Genomic DNA, 18,820 nt, shown 5'->3' on the forward strand with positions numbered 1-18,820 from the left:
AGAGTCTTTCCCCCACTTCACCGCAACCCGAACAAAGAGACACGAAGGTACTTACTCGGGACGGAGTCCGCTGTGACGATTAGAAAGTCGTCGGGACTCATAGAGTGCGGTTCGCGAATTCGGAGGGACAATCCCGTGCCGTGGCGTAAGGATCGTTTGTGTGAGCGAAGCTGGTTTTATCGTGTGTTGAGTTATAGAAACTAAAGGTGAAGCTAGAGAAGTAAATCGAGAGAGACAAGTTTTTATTGTTTTGTTTTCTTGTGTGAAACGTTGCTTTGAAAATCAGACGAATATCAATTTCTTCGTCTATTATTTCTGCCGATAGTCATTGTTGGCCTTTCTGGTTCCGAATAAACTGCAAGATTATTGTGAATCTGATATTCGTTCCGTATAACTGTGTGAAACAGCGTCACGTAGCAAAAAAAAAAGGCGATCGATCCTGAAAGTGAAATATTATCGCCGCCGCTCCTACGACGTCCAACCGCCAGCGACAATCGATCGTACCAAGAGAGAGCTTGTCGCTTGCGCGTTTCAAGTTATACGTCGTCATTGTCATCGTATGCAGCCAATCCAAAGCAGTTTACCCGAGCCCGCAGTTTTCAATCGCTGATCACTGCAGCCAGCTTTGCTTTTACGCGAGCGTAACCAAGCATCGGTGGTGTCGTCGCCATTTTGAATCAGTATTTGTTTGAAATCCGTCGCCGTTCCGGTTGCCCGTGGGCCTGTGTGCGCGGCAGAAGGAGAAGCGGATCGATCGAAGCTGAAAGCAGCTGCAGGAGGAACCCGCGCAAGTCCCAAAGCTGGCTTCCAACAACTCTGCCGTTAGCCTAAGAACGGTAATAAAGAGAACGTGACGCAGTGAAAGAGGAAGCAGAAAAAGAAGAAAAAGAATAATAGTTCAATACTTGGACCAACGACAGCACTACCACGTAGCCAAAATGAGGTTGGAAATCGTGTCTGCGGCGGACTTTCTCGTGCATTTACTAAGGCTGCAAACCGGACAGCTGTCCGAGCGGCAGCTCCAAATGTTCAAATCATCGCTCTCCGAGGTACTACGACGCCGATACAGGGATCACTGGTTTCCGGACCGGCCAAATCGGGGTTCGGGATACCGATGCCTCCGCATAAACGGTAAAATGGACCCGGTGATCGCCCAGGCTGGAGCCAACGTCGGTCTCCTGCCCGCCGTTCTTCACAATCTGTTTCCGACGGAGCTGACTATGTGGATCGACCCTGCTGAGGTCTCGTACAGGATCGGCGAGAACGGCTCGATTTGTGTTCTGTACGAACGTACGGAGCCGGACCCGGAGGAGTCGCAACAGTTCGAGAGCTGCAAGGAATCGTTATTCATGGAGCACACGCAGTTCAGCGAGCAAATTGCCGCTTACGTATCAAGTTGAGCCAATCGCCCGCAACAACTTGCAAACAACAACAACACCAATAACAACACGATCTTCTCAAGCTCGCTTAGAAGTTCAGTCGCTCTTCATTCAATCATCTCTCATTATACATACCGAAGCTCGCATATATTTCATCTAATACTGTTATTATTATATCTGCTGTTGTCGCGGCACGATATTATCAAACAACTCTCTGCCCAACGGCGGTATTTCGAAACGCGGCCGTCTCGCTGATTCTCCATCTCCAGCGTCCTTCCAGAGGGACCAAAAACGAGTAATTACTGTTCACACTCCACCAATGATCTCAAAGGAAAGAAGAAGAAGAAGAAGAATGAAGAAAGAAAACCAAGCCACAAAAATCTACCCATGCAGCCCTGACTGAGCCGCGATCCCCAGGCTCCATCTACAAATCGTATAAGATTACGAAATCGTCCCCCGCCCTCCCCCCGGCGACGCCGATCGTTCGAATAGCCGGCCATTACATTTTAACGAGGACGCAACGGAAAGCGGTGAGAAAGGGAAAATTAGGGGAAAGAGAAGTAAATTAAACAAACAAACAAAATTTTATAGAGGGCATCTGGAATTGAGGCTATGCTGTGTTTGGGCCACCCCCCACCTCCTTCTACCCCTTCTGCCTCTCGTTTAAGGTCGGACAGAGAGACTGTGTAATGTTAGATCGTTTACTCATCGAATCATGTGAATTGTCATGTACACTTATCATTACTATTGTGCACCAACTCGCAAAAGCACACGTACGCGCACCCACACCAAAAATACACTCTCGTATGCACCAGGCAACAACATTTACTTATCCATTATTATACATGTACGTGCGTAACTATGTTGTACGACGTAAGTGGCAAAATAAGATGAAACACAAGAATCAATATTGATCATGATATGGAAAATCAATATCAATGACGCGCGTACATGTATCAACGTATAATATATGTGTAGATGTATTTGTGTGAGTAAGTGAGTATGCGTGTGTGCACGTGTGCGTTTGCGTGTTGAAATACGCGAACGAATTGTATTTGGATATCATCGAATTGTACATTAATATATAGAAATATATATATATATCTTGAAAATTATATATATATACATATTTATATGTATCATTTTTAAAAGTAACTGTGATTTTCTAATCGTGAATGAAAGAAATGATGGATTATGAATAATTATTGGATCGATATATATATATATATATATATTCAAGATATGTATGGGAGAAAAAGAGAGAGTGAAATTTTATTAATTTCTAATATCTTATAATTCTACGTATTATACAATATACCTTATACTATTATTGATTTGAGGCTGATTGCAATTTGAACGTAACAAATAATTCAATTGTGTCTGTGTGTATACATATATATATACATACATATATATATATATATATATATATGCATACATACATACATACTATATTAATAATTTTTAAACAAAGCATGTGATTTTTATTGTACAAAACTGATACAGAAGCAGGATATAACATTTGCTGAGTTCAATTGAAAACTTTTACAAATGAATGAATGTAACAATAACATCAATACATGTTATAAAGTAATACAGAAAAATATCGTATATTCTAATTGGTTAGCAAAATCTAAATCTGTTGTTGAATCTCGTTCGATGTACAAAAACTACCGCGGTATCAGGCAAATGTTAAGAAAATAAAAAACAAAACAAAAATCTACGATGTCTGTGATTATACAATGAGGTTAAAGAGAGAGCGTAAGACAATATAAGCAATCTTCATACATGTGTGTATCGATCTAATATATACGAGTATAATATAAACAATTAGAAGTCCACACACATACACACACGTACACCCAAGCGATCAAGATTCACGCATCGCAAGCATGTTTTAGTTGTAAATTTTTAGTGATAAACACACACGTAATGATTTCAGAGATCTCGAACAACTTATTGGTAAAACTGCAACATGTCAAGCGATGCGTACATACATGCCTATATAATTTTCACGTCGCGTTACTCTTATCCCTGGACAATATTGTTGGCTCATTTTATTTTCCGGTTAGAATTTTCATCATAATCGTTATTTTACGGCACTTGGAATAAAGAACAAAAAAAAAAAAAAACGTAAGGCTAACAGCAGTCAAATATCGCTCAAATAAAAACATTTTGTTACTACGATATTTATTGAAGCGTCGTTAACGTCGTCATTACGGTTCCGTCGGGTATGCAAATATAACTAGTAACACAGAAAAATTCAACTCTTATTCTCACCTTCGGACATAAATATAAAATATGTAGGTACGCAATACGTACGAATGTAATATTTTCACGGATCGGAACGTTTACGCCGACATCGCGTACATACAAACATTCATACATCTGTAATTATGCAGAACACAGGCTGTTGTTGCGCATACCACCATCGTACACTCATATTAACCCTTCTACGTACATAGAAATGTATGCGAACGCGTAGGCGCGAGGATTAGGAATAAAAATAATTAGATTAGTACATATATGAAATCACACACATAAGTATGTATTTATATGTCTATTAGTTCGGATAATAGTAATAATGATTATAATAATTGCACCGCTGCTAGGGAATGATAATAACATACCGTGAGAATTCGGCGAAGCGAGCCCTTCGAGATATTCAGTCTGGAAAGGGGGGGGGGGGGCTGTTTCGCCGAATCTTGACTGTACATTGCAAGTGAGTAAATATGTAGTAACAAAATGTGAAAATACCCTACGTGAAATTATATAGTTTACAACGGCGGAAACACTACGCAAACATATACACAGGTACATAGTATGCATAGATAATTGACACAAGTAAAGAGTTGCGAGAAAAAAAACGAATGACAAGCGAAATGTACGGAATTCTATAACGAAATACGTACGTAGTGTGGGAATGCGTGTGTGCGTTTTGCAAATGTGGATTTTGTGCATGCGCGGTGTTTGTATGAGCGAATTGGGGATATACATTTACACACGCGGTTGCGTATTATGTCGGAAGAGTTGGCGGCGCGGGGGGGTGAAAGGGGGATGGTGGAAAATAGGGACTCGCGCGTGTGTATGTATGCATATAATACATATAATCCTGTACTTTGTATCTTATATACAGTGTAGAGCCCTTCAGGAAGAATTTGTACAAAACGGCTGGGATATTCGCCAGCAAATCTGTGATTTTAGCTTGGTTATGATTCAGTATTTTTTTAAATAAAAAATAAAAAAATAAAAATTAAAAAAAAAAAATGCGAAATAAAAAAAAAATGCAAACCAGAAAAAACCGAGAAAAAACCAACGACAACAATCCAAACTTAACACACACGAGATGAAATCAAGAATATAAACACGACATCATCCTAGGTACACTTTACATTCACATTAAACATCCCTGGAATAAAGCGAAAATGACAAGAGGAAAAATAATACACGTTAACTTGCACGGTAACGACGTAAAAATGTTGTGGTAGTATTAACGAGAACAGTTTAAAAAATGTGTAATCGATGAAAATCATGTATAAAAAATGAGTTGTATGTAAAAAGAATTATACGAAAAAGAAATGTAAAACTTGTGTACAGAAACTATAACCACGCTATTTTAATCATGTGAAAAATGTACGTCTCGTGGCAGCAGTGAAAAATCGAATGTACTATTTAGAAAATTTCATAATTTTATCGGGTATTTGGAATAATTTCGAGCAAATTGCAAAACACTTGTGTGTGTAAAAAGAAAGTAATAATTTGTAACGAGCGAGTTGGATTTTGTCGGATTTTTTTCTGAGCATCTTCTTCACCGTTTTGAATGTTTAGAAGTTCTTTTCCCTTTTTGGAAACACGTTTCGAGACGATTGGGAGGAAACGTATCGCTGAGTAATTTTATGCAATTCTTAACACTGAACTTTTGGGCGAGCACTTTTGAGACAGAGTTTCATTTGTTCATACATATCATCATCATCTAATTATAGTTGTGTTAGTCATAGTGGATAAAACATTTACTTTCTGGTCGTGATCTCGGGATGCATAAAAAAAAAAAACTCAGATAAACACACGCAAAATTGGCTCGTGCGTGCCTTTTGCCAATTCTATTAACGTCAAATCTGCGTCCACGCTTTTTATCATTCTTGATAAACAACGACGCAAAATTTGTTGCGCTTCTTTCTTTTTCTGGTTATTTGGTTCGAAAAGTTTGAAAATTTTCATACTTGTTATCCAACTCGTGTCGTAAAAGAGAATAATAATTCAAATCCAAACAAAGTTTGTGATTGGGATACTGAAACGTGATTGTAGATTCTACCACCTTACAGACAGTTCTTTTATAAAATGGCACAAAAATAACATCATAACGGTAAAGTCCATCTAGTGGTCCATCTAGTCTTTTGTTGAAATCGAGCCGCGCTGCAATCTGTAGTTTTTATGGATCATGGCAAGTTGAAGGTGTGTACACCACTGTAGATCCTAATTTCAAATGAATACGAGCACTAATTTTATGTATGTTTAATCGATAACGTGTGCGGTTTGGCAAGTGGGTTAAGGAACCATAGAAATCAACATGAAAAGAGGCATGACTGACACCATATAATGTAGACAGTAGGCACTGACTTTATTCACCGGTCGTGCGTTGCCAAATTCAATGACGTAGTGTTGGTCAGATCCTCTTTTCTGCTTGGTCTATGTTGGATCGTAACTGTAATGTGCAGATAGATTCGATGAATAATATAGTAAATCAGGCTAGCGCAAACAAGTAAGAATGCATAATAGAGAACGGAAGAGCGAGAGTTAGAAAGCTGGAGATGAGAAAAGAGGGTGCTCGAAGCGAGGTGCGGGATCCACATCACCGGGCCGAGTGACATGTGATTAAGACTGTACTAAATCATATATTATAGGATAAAAGAAAAGAAAATGAGAAAGAAACAAAAACGAAGACTTTGTAAAATCATGTATAAACTTTACTTAAAGTAATATAAAAAATAAGAGTAACAAACAAGGACCAATGGTGAACTCGCCGTCGCGTCGGGCTCCGCTCCATACGCATATATATATATACACACTAGAGTAATAATAATAATATACGTAAATGTATATATTATGATGCACAGTCACTCAATGCATAGACGTTATGGAAAAATTTTGGAAATTTAAAGAACAAACATATACATCATATGAAATTTGCCAAATGCGTTTCCATATATGTATATCTGCATGAAAAACACCTACATACATAATACATCCCCCCCGGATCAATCAGTCAACCAACCCAGAACAAGAATCCCTAAAATTTTAGACTCATACCTATTATTATAATTACAATATTATTATTATTATTATTACTATTATTATTAAGTCTATTGTATCAATGTATAATTATATTTAGTTGATAGATTACAAATTATTATTTCTCGCTTGTATATATATGCCGTGAGATCGGAAAAATTTAACTCTTTTAATGAAAGAATGAAATAATAATAATTAAAAAAAAAAAAAAATAATTTTTTCGAATGTTTTTGTACAGAGAAAATAAAAGTAAGGGCCTCGTGCTTATGGAATTTCATGAATATAAAAATGATGAAAAAATTAACATCTTTGTCTCTTATCATTTGATTCGAAACACCCTCCTCAAACGTTTTACATTTTATCTCAGGTTATTAAATGGATTCGATTTTATAGAGGAACATTGTCAAATATCACCACAATTTTATTCAATTTTAGAATTGGGATTACAAAGTTTTTGTTTCTGATATTCTATCAATAAAAATATTATTGAAATTCAATAACTCAATGATAACTTTATTCGATATTATAGATTGAAAACCATTATAGCTTTTTATTCCCGAGAAAGAAATCAATAATCTTTAGATCTTGAGAATATTTTGTCAGCTAGTCTCTTGAGTGTAGCTCTTCTAATTATGTTATTTTAACACGGACCACGTGTGCGTAAACACTACCGTAGGTGGGGGAGTACGTTACGTTCGCCGTGCTAGGAATTATACTACCATTAATTCGTATTCGTCACGCACAGCCGTATGACAATAGTTTGTAAGTTTCTAAACCCAATCACCGAAGGTACAATAAAGCCTCGCCCATTTCACAATTCAGTACCCAGCAATACGATTTAGGCAACGTTGAATGTCTTTTCACAGGTACCCAACAGACGAATGGACGATGAAAGTATATAAAACATTTGATAGTGAACCATGGTCATGAAAAGACGGCAAATAAGTTTAGGGAATTCATTATGCATCCTTATCAAAAGAAACTGATTTTCTACTAACGACGTCCTGTTACATTTTAAAATGTAATCAACGTTGAATTTACGCGCGAGTATAAAGTAACTTCAGCGATGTGGTATCGTCTCTGGGTTCAGTTGATCCTGATGTGCTAGACTCGTACAACATAGGGAAGGACAAGCGGGTTCAATAAAAACGTCAGCAGAATGCATTCGCGCATGTCGTGAAGTTCCGACGGCCATGTTGCCAAGCGGTGCGTCACTGGCTACCAAGTTCTTTTGCTTCTTCTCTTTAAACTATAGTGTGGAGTTTTGTTGTGTCTCGAGTAGCGTCCTCGTGGTATGACGCGCGTTGCACCATGGGAGACACTGTAAAGCCTCACGCCTTTGGCGAGGATGGAGTGAAAAGACGATGAAAATAAACAGAGGCCGTGGCACGAGATAAGCCGGAGGATCGACCAGGGCTGGTAAACAACCTCGACACAGCAGTAGCGGCGAAGCGCGGTAATATGGTTTTGTAACTTTCGTGTCGAAAATCAGTGAACATAAGCAAAATGCTGGTAGGAAAGAGGAATTGCACAACCGCACACGTCCGACGTTCCCATCTTCTTTGAGGATTTGGCACATAATACGTATCTTAGAAGCTTACGTGCTCACGTTGTCGGCAGCTCAGAAATCGGAATTTGAAATTTCCTTCTCAGTCGTTAGAATCAATGTTTACAGTTGGACAAACAATGATGCTGACTTGGAGAACTTGTAATGCGAACGAATGAAAAGTTGTTTGTATTGTAACAACCGAGCGCGACAAGGTTGCAGCTAAGAACGTTGAACGTTCTTCAACTCTTCGGGTTGACAATTATTTTTTCAACGCTTCTCAAGGTAATTCATATTTGCCAATTTATTCTTAGTACTAGTATCGTTTAATTACACACGACAACGTCAGTGAGGCCGAGAAAATTTTGCGGGGAGCGCAAGGTCTGCGTTGTGTCATTGTCGTATTGAAATATCCGTACCTACATTCGCTTTGTCCTGAGAAACACCTCGAGCTTCTAATATCAAAATTGTGGGTTTTACCGGGAACAATAACGATACAGTATTTTTACGAACATTGAAATAATGATTGTAACGACGTTAAATTCAAAGCCCCCAGAAGTTTAGAAAACATCACGTGTTTGTCGTTCGGTTTCGAATCACCATTGTCTTATTGTTGCTGAAGGTGTTCGATACTTCGAGAGGACAATATCGGAAAAAGGGTAAACTGTGAAATGCTAAGGCTGGGGAACTAACCGTACATTGTCTTGACGATCAACGATGCAGTGTATTGCCAATTACGTTTTCTATTCCTTTTTTTACAACGCAACGCTTTGTGCATGACCTTAACATAAATTGAACTAACAGTTTTTTCTTAATCGCTAGATCGATCGACGACTTCGCAACTAGAGATTTTGGTATGCGCTAATGCAAGAAAATATGGCAAGTTTTAAATTGTGCAGAAACTAATTTTCTTGCGAGGCGTTCTCTGTTATTTACACGTGCATTGCCTGTGGTTCTTCACTGCCTTGTGGAATAGTTATCGGCTCATACATCCCAAGAACGTCGTAAGCCTGTAGTTTGTAAGGTAGATTAGACGCGGCGCGTTTATACGTCGCGATAAGATTAATTATCAGTTTAAACGCATTTCAAGATAATCAACGCAATTGTTTTTCTCTCGAAAACTATAATTATCGTCTCCGGAAACAATAAAATTCAAAGTAACGTAGGTTCTTAAAAATTTTAGGAACCTTTCAAAAGCGGCAAAAAGGTGGACAGACCCTCCTAGTTCCGTAGATAAACCACACGGAGGATCAAGTAAGTCGGTATTTAGCAAAAATTCCGCTCACCATTCTGCCTGATATAATATCTGTATAAGTTTGCTTCGTTTTATCTTCTGTCCTTTTCTTTTTGTGTTATAGTCGTGGTTATGTATTGGTCATGTAACAAATGTACATATTTGCACACACTTACAACGTACATGTACGGTGTGTCACTTCTTGCGGTCAAATTTTTCTACGCCTTACTTTGTCGAATCGAGGCAGGGAAACTTAAAGGGGGGTCGAGGGGGGGGGGGGGGGGGGGGAGCTACGGGGTATCCGATATACCTGTTTTGTGTAATACGCTGACGAAAGTAGCAAATCCCTCTCGACGCATTCGCCAAAATAGTCTGTGAATCTGTTAGTTCAGCATTATTTATTCATTCTACGGTCTGTATACATTCATGCAGAAATTCAAATGGGTTCTATTTCGTCGAATCGGAACGAGTCTCGTGTAGATGTCGGTGCTTTTGGCCATTCGAGGATTTCGTACGTCTCGGGGATAACTGAATATTCGGATTTCGAAACTACGAGCGCAGGTATCCGTCCTGGAAAAGAATTGATTTTTCAGTCGTCCGAATTTTTCAAAACGAATTTATCATGTATATGTATCTAGGGCTCAGATCTCCGAAGTGTTCAGTTCCGCCTACGTTTATACGGAAGATTTTTTCGTTGCATACTAACATACATCCGCTTTTGAATATCACTCAATTTTCACGACTGCGCAGAGTTTTGCAAAACGTTTAATTGTCACGCCGCCGCTAGCGCCGGTATTATTCGTTATGTAGCCGCACAGCGGGCAGGCAGGCGAGAGGAGGCTAGGAACGCGTGATTCGGCGATTCTACATGTAGCGGCCATCTTGGTGCGCGTAACTCGTGCCGCTCGGCCTCTCTGCGGTTTGGCTGTCGTTGCAAAATATTTATTCGCTAAACATTGAGCAACGAAACCTTGCAAATCCACATACTGCTCTCAACGATGTACATATTTCATCCCGTTCGGTAAAGGCTCGTTTGTCCACCGTATAAAGCAGACGACGTGTTTCTTCGCACGCAGCACCATCCGGTAACAAAATTCATTGCATTTTTGTGTTAAACAGGTTTCAGAAAATAACTAAAAGAAAAGGACGAAAAAAAGTACAAGCTTATTATGTTCGTTTCACAGCCTCGAGCGAGCGAGTTTCTAAATGCCATGTTGGTATATTCTGATCATTGCTAACGAATTAATATACTTAAAAGTGTAATTTAAGGAATATAAATATTTTTTTCTTTCGTTCGTGATATATTTTTTCGACGTTCGTCATAATACACGCAATACGCGCGTAGAATTTTTCGTTGAGAAAATTTTGTTTCTCTGTATTGTCATTAGTTTTACTTTTTACCCATATTTTTTTTTTTTATAAACTCGAGAGTTTGTAACCGACAGAATTGCCGCCCTCTATACCCGTTTCGAAATTGTACACAACGCTGTCCAGAATTTCTGTAACACCAAATGATCATACATTCACGATATATATTACTAGCGAACTCCCTCCTTCTCCTCTTGCACTCCTGCCTCCACGTTCTCCCTCCTTCTATTCTATAAGGAACAAATTACCGCAGCAGAGGGGACGACTCCGAATTGGGCGATTATAAAACATGCGCGAATCCATGTTACGATATTTGATTGCCACCACCAGCGCAGATAACATTTTCGCCCGCAAGGATCGTATAATTGTCTAAACATCAAGTTACGCTAATCAGCGACTGAAGTTGTAATTAACAGAGAACGCATCCGACAGTATAAAAATGTATTCGTAAATGTCTACATTACATGTCAAATATCTTTTCTCTGACGTTTGAACTGCATTACGCATTAATTCATACCTATGTAATAAGTCTTATTGATAACCTTTATACCTTTCTGTTCAGATTATTATTGATCTACGTAATTTTTTGATTCCTCCAATATCAAGATATGCAGCATAAACAGGAACATGGCAGCGTGTGTGATCTTTGGTTTGCGCTAGACGATGAAAACGCTTGAAATGTTATCGCCTAGAAAGTAACCGGGTACTTATCCGAGGTTCAAGTTATCCTCTCGATGCGTTTATATGTCACGACAATCACGAGACACCCACTATTCAGTGCTCTACGTAGGTGTGTGCGCACGCACGCGCGCACACACACACACACACACACACACACACACACACACACACACACACACAACACACACATATATATATATTCACAAACGGGAAGACTTATAGATCTATGGATAAAGACGTAGAGACTCATTCCTTGCTTCCTTAGCATTCCGTGACCTTTATAACTCCGAAGACGACCGACAATCCGTTGCTCGAACTATCGTGAACTCTTCGTCCCGGAGTTTTGCTGAAAGTCAAGGAATGCAGATACTGTGCATCAGATACTTTCGAAAGATCTGGAGTCAATGCATGGCGGACGGAAGTTGTGACCTGAAAAATAGATGGCAGATAATTCGATCGATCGGAGGATGAAGCCTAGCAGTCGACTTGGTAACGAGTTTACTCTACGTCGTGGCGAATTGTGCTCCGACGTTTTTTGGGAGAGAAAACTACGGAGTGCTCGAGCATCGTTGATGACAAACAAACCAAATCGACAAGTGGTCGCTGGTCCGTGGAGGAGTGGAGGTGCAACCTGTCCATGCCGATACCGCTCTTTCGATTGCAGCAGGCAGGCGGAGAATCAGGTTGTCTCAGAGGTCAGCTTCGGTTACTGCCCTGATGTTCTTCTCTGTCTTTCGCTGCATTGTGTGATACTACTGCCGATGCGAGAAACAGACGAATGTTTCCTCGGCGTTTCATCTTCGTCCGCATGCAAAAACTACCCAAAACTACACTAATTCACGCTCCACCGAGCCAAGGGTAACACACGTCTAGTTCTCCTCTTGTCGTCCCTATAAGTGCAGGTAATGCAATATCTAAATTGATGATTTCAAGGTCTTCAGCAGAGAATTGGAGTTGGATATTGTCTGACTGAGAGTTTCTCGTACCCGTAATCCGTGCATTGAAACTTGTGTTAGTAAGCCATGTTCAATACCTCACAACATCCATTTACTTCAGATCCGCGATCCAAGTATCCGAGCGAGCCTGTCAAAGTACGGAGAAACGTTGTTATAAATCTCAAGTGCGTATGTTACTAGGGTACACAAGAGGCGACTAGCAGTTCCATTTGTTACATCTGACAATGATGCTTGTTATATAGGCTGCGTCGAAACAATCGGTAACCCCGGGGCTTAAGGAGAATATGGATGTGTGCAATCGGATTTTTGTTTTTCATCTTTGCCAGAAGTCAGAGGCCAGTAAAGTTCGAAGTGTTTCTTTCAACGTATCTATTTATCGAGGAATTACGTTTGCCTGCAGTGCTATTTGCTGAATATCGAAGACGCTCCATGAACGCGAAAGGTAGTGACGCCGGGGGAAATTTTTTCGGCCTGCATAGCCGAGGGAACCTTGTTGTGGATTTAAATCTGCGGTCTACTAGGAAAATTACACCGTGGTTGATGTCAGACGGTCATATATTTCATTGGGATGCCGGTTGACCTGTTTCGGTGAGTGGATCTTCTCACGCTTCGCTTCAGCCATAAATGCCTCTTCACGAACCCGATTGAACAATCTATCTCGCCTGTTGAACTCTTTTCTGTTGGCTGCTCACCCGGAATCGTCCGCAAGCCTTTCCTCCCATGAACCGACGTCACGACGATGCCTGGAGATAGTAAACCTTGGCCTGACCGATAAACTTTATCTTCTAGCTGCCGCCGAGTCAAATACATATCTCTGTTATAACGATATCAACAATCGACTAGCGCCTTGGGCTCGTTTTATTTGTTGTTATTTTAATAAACACCGATTACTATGCCCGTCGGCACCGCTCCGAGTCGTTTCGAAGTTATCACACGCCTCGAGACTCCTCGCATGAGTTAGATGCTAGGCCGCCATGTTTCCGCTTGCGACCATACCTAGAGGAACTAATACAGGCGCAACAAGTATATGCGCAGCTTTTATACTTCAGGAGTAGAACGACTATAAGCCGTTACCACGCTGCAAATTATTTTCATCAATAGTAAACCAGCATTGTTACCCCGTTAGAATAATTTACCTAACTAAACACGATGTCCCAGCAGGTACATTTTATATTTGTGCTTTTCTAATATCAACACTCAAATTGTCATATTAACATTTAATTTGTTATTTTTACTTCCTTTTTTTTCACTTATCGTTAGTAATACATTAAAAACCGGTTAAATCAACCCAAAAATCTAAGCGGATCTACTGGGACATTTTTTTTCTAGCCGTGTAGAAATTGTTTACGTAAATTGTGAAGTATGGTTCTAATAAGGAACTAGGCGTTGGAGGAATTCCGAATATTGTAAATATGTTCTTCTCTTCTCATTGAAAATATGAAAGAATTCGTTGATCCATATAGATGATGGATTAAAAGTGCATCGATGCTAATGATTTATGGCTTCGTTTAAAATAATCACGGAACATATCCCTCCTGATGATGATATGGATAGAAAATCCGTCAGTGTCTTCGCGCTTGCTTATAACACACATGGTGTTAATAGTGTTATCGAGCACCAACACGCGATGTTCGATATATCGATTAAGCACCTTGTCATAATATGGACGATCGTATCCGTGATGATTTTACGATAGCGCGATGGTCTGAAATAGAAGTTGACGTAATTTTGATAGTAAAAAAACACACAGTAAACGATACGTCATCTAACCTTTCATTCAGTGACGCGCTTGTGATTTATTATATGTAATTAGTTTTGACCGACGGTCGTTTATGATTTCGAGACAGCTTCTAACTCTGTTAGGGTTTTCTGGACACAATGAAAAAGTGTAGCACATTGACGTCGAATTGAACACATTTTGAAATACGATTGAAATATGTTCGTTAAAACTCATCATCAACATTTTTTGTTGCAGTTTGATTTCTGATGGCAAAACAAGAATGGTACTGAACGAGGGAAGCTCCAGCGGTGAAACGTGGATACGTGAAATTGATGCGGCAGAAAGAGCAAAACAGAAAAATGACCGCGCGTGGAAATTCGTTCTTGATCAAATTTTCATCGCCGGTGATCGTCGATCCGTCAAAGAGTGTGTCTATCGCGGGGAAGGAAACGCAAACTTGGTGCTTGCACTGCCTTGTGTAAGTATTCTTAATGTATTTATACTGGCCAATATCGGAGTATTTACACGCCAAACCTTTCTTTGAATCGCTGACGCTGCAACTCTGCCACTCTGCTTCTTCGTCGATCCAGTTTTCTTAATGGTAGTTGACATATAAGGCGGGAGAAGGAGACAATGGAAAATTACGTGAACCGCAGTAGAACACGCATGTTCGACGTGTGGGTGTGGGCATACTGGAATAGTTCAACCATTGGCCTGATATCGTGTATCGCGGTGATTGTGCCGGGCCACCAACCGCCACATCTACTACGCAGTAGAGCTGAGCAGTAATTAGTTGATTATACAAATTCTAGCAGCGTGTGATAGAACACTGTCCAGAGAAAACACGTTCACTAGCGAACCTGTTTGTCTCACTCTTAGTATTGATCAATGAGTCATGGGGTCTACTTGCTTAACCCAAATTTAGGATTTCGAAGCTATAAAGATTCAGCCGTCTTCGCCTTCTCACTTGTTGTTGCCATGATTATTCACGTTTCGCGGCTTCGCTGATTTTTCTTCACGACTAATTCCTTTCGCGGGAAATTTGAATTGGAGGTAACTGATCTCTGGTATTGGAACCCTTGATCACTCGGTTGACTTGGATGAAATTCCGATGAGAAACGTATCTCTTGACGTGAAATCACGCCTCTGGTGATATAATTATTACCCGCTTGGGTTAATGTCCTTCAAACATAGAAGACGTCACGAGAGCCCATCAAAGATATCCGTGCTTCGCATTGTTGCAAACCCGTTAATTCGTTCTCAGCTTTAGTAAGAAACTAGTTAAGGGAGTACGTGTGTAACAAAGGCTTAAACTTTCTCGATGTTTTTCCCTACCCGATGTATGTGTACATTATACACTTCGAGGGGAATTGTACTTTTAAACTGTATATTATTATTTAACTTTCAATATAAAGACGGCGCATTGTCATTTATTAAGCACTTTTCTCGAATGATATTTACAGGAGCGGAAAGTGGTGCGGTTTCGGAAGTCTTTACCTGGCAAGGCCGATCCGGATGGAGGCGAGGCACGAACGAGACAGGAAAATCAGTTTCTGAGAGTCGTAATCTTACGATTTCTTGGCGAATACGTTCAACCCCCAGAAATAATTCGTGGCAGGCCGGAAGATATGGCGCTGCTGTCCGAAGCTATACGCTCTCTGCGTCCAGGTGAGTAAGATCTCTCGATTCCCTTCTTAAAATAACACGCTGCGTTTAGAAATGTCTCAAGTATTGTGTAAAATACTGCGAATTTATATTTCATTAACTATTTTCTCCGCAGAAAGTCGCCGCGGGAAAGACATAGTCGAAGAGTACGTCACCAAATACGTAGATTATGCCTTTTTACCTGCCAAACTTACCGATTCACTGCAACAGTACCATTGCAGTCGACCTACTTTCTGCGTTGAAATCAAACCTAAACAAGGATTCAGGCACGAATCGGACGAACAGTTCCAGAGGTGCACGTATTGTCTTACGCAATACTCCAAGGTAACGCCCGATGAAGTTAATTGTTATTACATAAATAAATTACATAAGTTGATAAATAGGGTTTCTCAGGTGTTTCGGCAAGAGACAAATTTTTACTTTCCTGGTTTCTCGACTGGGACGTGGTCAGCCATCATCAGATGAAATTCCCGCAAGTTTGACCGATAGACCGGAGAAATTCTATTTATTCATCACTGACTGCTGAAAACAATCTATTGGTAATGAAAATTGTGTAAAAGTACGAAATTTGTAAGACGTGGTAGAATAATTAAAAAATCGTATCTCGACTTTCAGATGAACAGCGGAGTGATTAAATCTCGTAGTACTTACTGCCCGTTCGATCTGTTCTCCGGCGATGCGGAACGTATGAAAAAATCCATTCATGGTCTTCTGAAGTCTCCTCAAAACAATCTCAGGATTTTCAAAAATGGCAACATAATCTATGACTGTAATAGTAATCCAGATGACTTGGAGTATATTTTAGGAGAATGGTTCGTTGCCAGTAGATATCGATCTATGGAACAGTATTTAAAAATTTTCGTCAGACTCGTTAGCACCGCTTTATTGAGAGAATTCCATCATACCCCGATGAACGAATCAGCATATTGTCCATTGGCTCGAATATCGTCACAGGATTGTGACAATGAGACACGAATTGAACAAGAGCTCGTAGTGAAGGCGAAGAAACTCCTGTACTTATCAGATTACGTAAGTATGCCTCATTTTTATCCGATAATGCTTTTTAATCTGACGTGGATATTTTTCCTCTTGTAGACCATTTTCAATGCTTTATCGCGTTTTTCAGGAGTGCAATTTCATTGGCGGTGACCTCCTACCAGATTCTGTCCTTGGACGAATCCGTCGCATGCAGCAATTGCCGTATTACAGTACCGATATCGTATATAAAATATATTTGAAGTATATACGAATTTGGAACGATAACTCGATTTATTCCAGTATGATAAGAATGCACAGCAGCAAGAAGAACGAACTGCCTATCAGAATCGAAGAACTATGTGAGGTGCGTTATCTTTTAAAAATTTCTTATCGTTAGTTTGATTTACACTTTTACATTGTTATTCTGTCTGCCCAGAGATGCGAGTCTGCACGGACAAAGGATGCGTCAAGCGCTGCCTATTCCTCTGTAAATCCATCCGAAAGTACAAATACCTTGAAGCCGAAAATTCCTGGCAAAAATGGAAATAACAGCACTGCGTCGGCGGATTTCCGAAGTAATAAACTTGATCGAAATCTAGACGAAACCGAAGGGGAGATAAATATCGTAATCACAAATGACGAGTTGCGAGCTTTACAGAATTATCTCCTCGCAACAACTGCCAAGGATTGCTCCATTCTAATGGCCTTCCAAGAAATTGACTCCGCGTAAGTAATTCACCTGTTTAGCATAGAAATTTCAAGACTAGGTCACGGTCGGAGATTTACAGTTGAATGTTTGTTTTTTTTTTTATAGGTGCATACCCAATGTAGCGGAACCAAATGTCGTGGAGACAGACCAGCTTAGTTTTTTGGTCAATGTGGGTATCCTGGACGTGGACCCGAAGTCCATACACTGCATTAAAAAACACCGGAAACGCGACATAAACGTTCTTGTTTCTGTTACGAAAATTTTAGAAAAAGAGGTTTAATTGGTAAATAAATTATTTTTCAGTACAGCGTAATTCTACTGTCACGTTTTTTAAGCTGCGTTTTATTCTAGTAGATACCAAGAAAATCATGCTCTTCCTCGTTAAATAAAATCGAAACTTGTTCACGTGCACGTTTCATTGGCACAATTCAGTTGAGTGCAACATATAAACAATTTTAAGATCGTAAGCAGCAATTGATAGTAAAAAAAAAAAAAAACCTATCAGTTTTAATTGAGTTGAAACTGAAAAGGTGTAAAGTGAGAGAAACTTGGTAATTATAGTTGAATGACAATGCAAATCTCTCTACTACAAAGTAATCGATAGTATATATGCTGTCGAATAGTCATAATCATTGTAATTAGACGATAGCTTTAAGTCACATAATTAGGCGATGTTAGTGATAAGAGACTATTCTGTATTTTTTAACTAGTCATAGTGTTATTTGTTCAAGAATAGCAAGGAAAGTAATATTCTGATTTTTTATATCACTTTGAAACATTTTATGTTGATATGTTTTGTTCCAGTTTTGTGATGGAAGGCAAAAATGAAAGTCAGATTCATTCTCACCTAATAATAAGTAAATGTGTCTGTACAGAACCAAAAGCCGTTTTCCCTGAAAATTGATTTTACTTTATGAATGAAATCACAAAAAGTATTTGACGATTAACTTTTTCTGCACCGATAATTCATTGGCATAAGTCTATTCGGATCAGAATTTGATATGCGATTTCTAGCTTACAGGGAGAAATATGATGATAAGTTAGTCCACGAAGTTGGAAGGATTTATTACAATTAAGTTTTATACATAAAAAGTGCATACTGTCCCAGTCACTGGTCATTCCATTTTTCAAGTAGTAAAAACGGTAATTGGTGTGTAGAATGTTGAAAACCTCAATATCACTGATGCCCGGTTGTGCATCGTTTAGCTTATCGTACGAGCCGAGTCCATCTGGTAGCGGTATTTCGGTTTGTTCGAAGCATTCGGCTGGCGAAGATTGCGCGAGGTTCATATTGT

General features: G+C 39.5%; 2 protein-coding genes and 1 long non-coding RNA gene across 8 annotated transcripts in view; 2 read left to right on the forward strand and 1 right to left on the reverse strand.

The window, feature by feature from the left end:
- Positions 1-18,081, forward strand: part of LOC107217247 (inositol-pentakisphosphate 2-kinase) — a 43,303-nt gene extending 25,222 nt beyond the window's left edge. For 2 of the 6 annotated variants that reach the window (XM_015654681.2, XM_015654680.2), the window contains exons 2-8: positions 14,429-14,651; positions 15,637-15,841; positions 15,954-16,162; positions 16,454-16,867; positions 16,965-17,180; positions 17,253-17,542; positions 17,631-18,081. In XM_015654681.2, the coding sequence (XP_015510167.2) occupies positions 14,454-14,651; positions 15,637-15,841; positions 15,954-16,162; positions 16,454-16,867; positions 16,965-17,180; positions 17,253-17,542; positions 17,631-17,805 (1,707 nt within the window). In that variant the 5' untranslated portion in view covers positions 14,429-14,453 and the 3' untranslated portion in view covers positions 17,806-18,081. Of the gene's footprint in view, positions 1-7,884; positions 8,125-8,169; positions 8,500-10,327; positions 10,534-12,352; positions 13,042-14,428; positions 14,652-15,636; positions 15,842-15,953; positions 16,163-16,453; positions 16,868-16,964; positions 17,181-17,252; positions 17,543-17,630 lie in introns of those variants that run through there. The other 4 variants (XM_046740316.1, XM_046740317.1, XM_015654683.2 and 1 more) reach the window with 4 other exon arrangements.
- LOC107217248 (protein BTG2-like) lies at positions 59-4,646 on the forward strand. The gene has a single exon (XM_015654684.2). The coding sequence runs from the start codon at positions 939-941 to the stop codon at positions 1,398-1,400; it is 462 nt and encodes a 153-aa protein (XP_015510170.1). The 5' UTR covers positions 59-938; the 3' UTR covers positions 1,401-4,646.
- LOC124294558 lies at positions 12,041-14,855 on the reverse strand. The gene is made up of 3 exons (XR_006904447.1): positions 14,708-14,855; positions 12,484-12,580; positions 12,041-12,387 (listed from the first exon to the last, which is right to left on the reverse strand). It is a non-coding gene; the product is annotated as an uncharacterized LOC124294558 (long non-coding RNA).
- Positions 18,082-18,820: the final 739 nt, after the last annotated feature.

The sequence above is a fragment of the Neodiprion lecontei genome, chromosome 5 (assembly GCF_021901455.1).
Source record: "Neodiprion lecontei isolate iyNeoLeco1 chromosome 5, iyNeoLeco1.1, whole genome shotgun sequence".
NCBI classification, from domain to species: Eukaryota; Metazoa; Arthropoda; class Insecta; order Hymenoptera; family Diprionidae; genus Neodiprion; species Neodiprion lecontei.

Bases quoted from the DNA above. Each gene is read 5' to 3' on its own strand.
- LOC107217248 (XM_015654684.2), top strand. From the start codon at position 939: ATGAGGTTGGAAATCGTGTCTGCGGCGGACTTTCTCGTGCATTTACTA.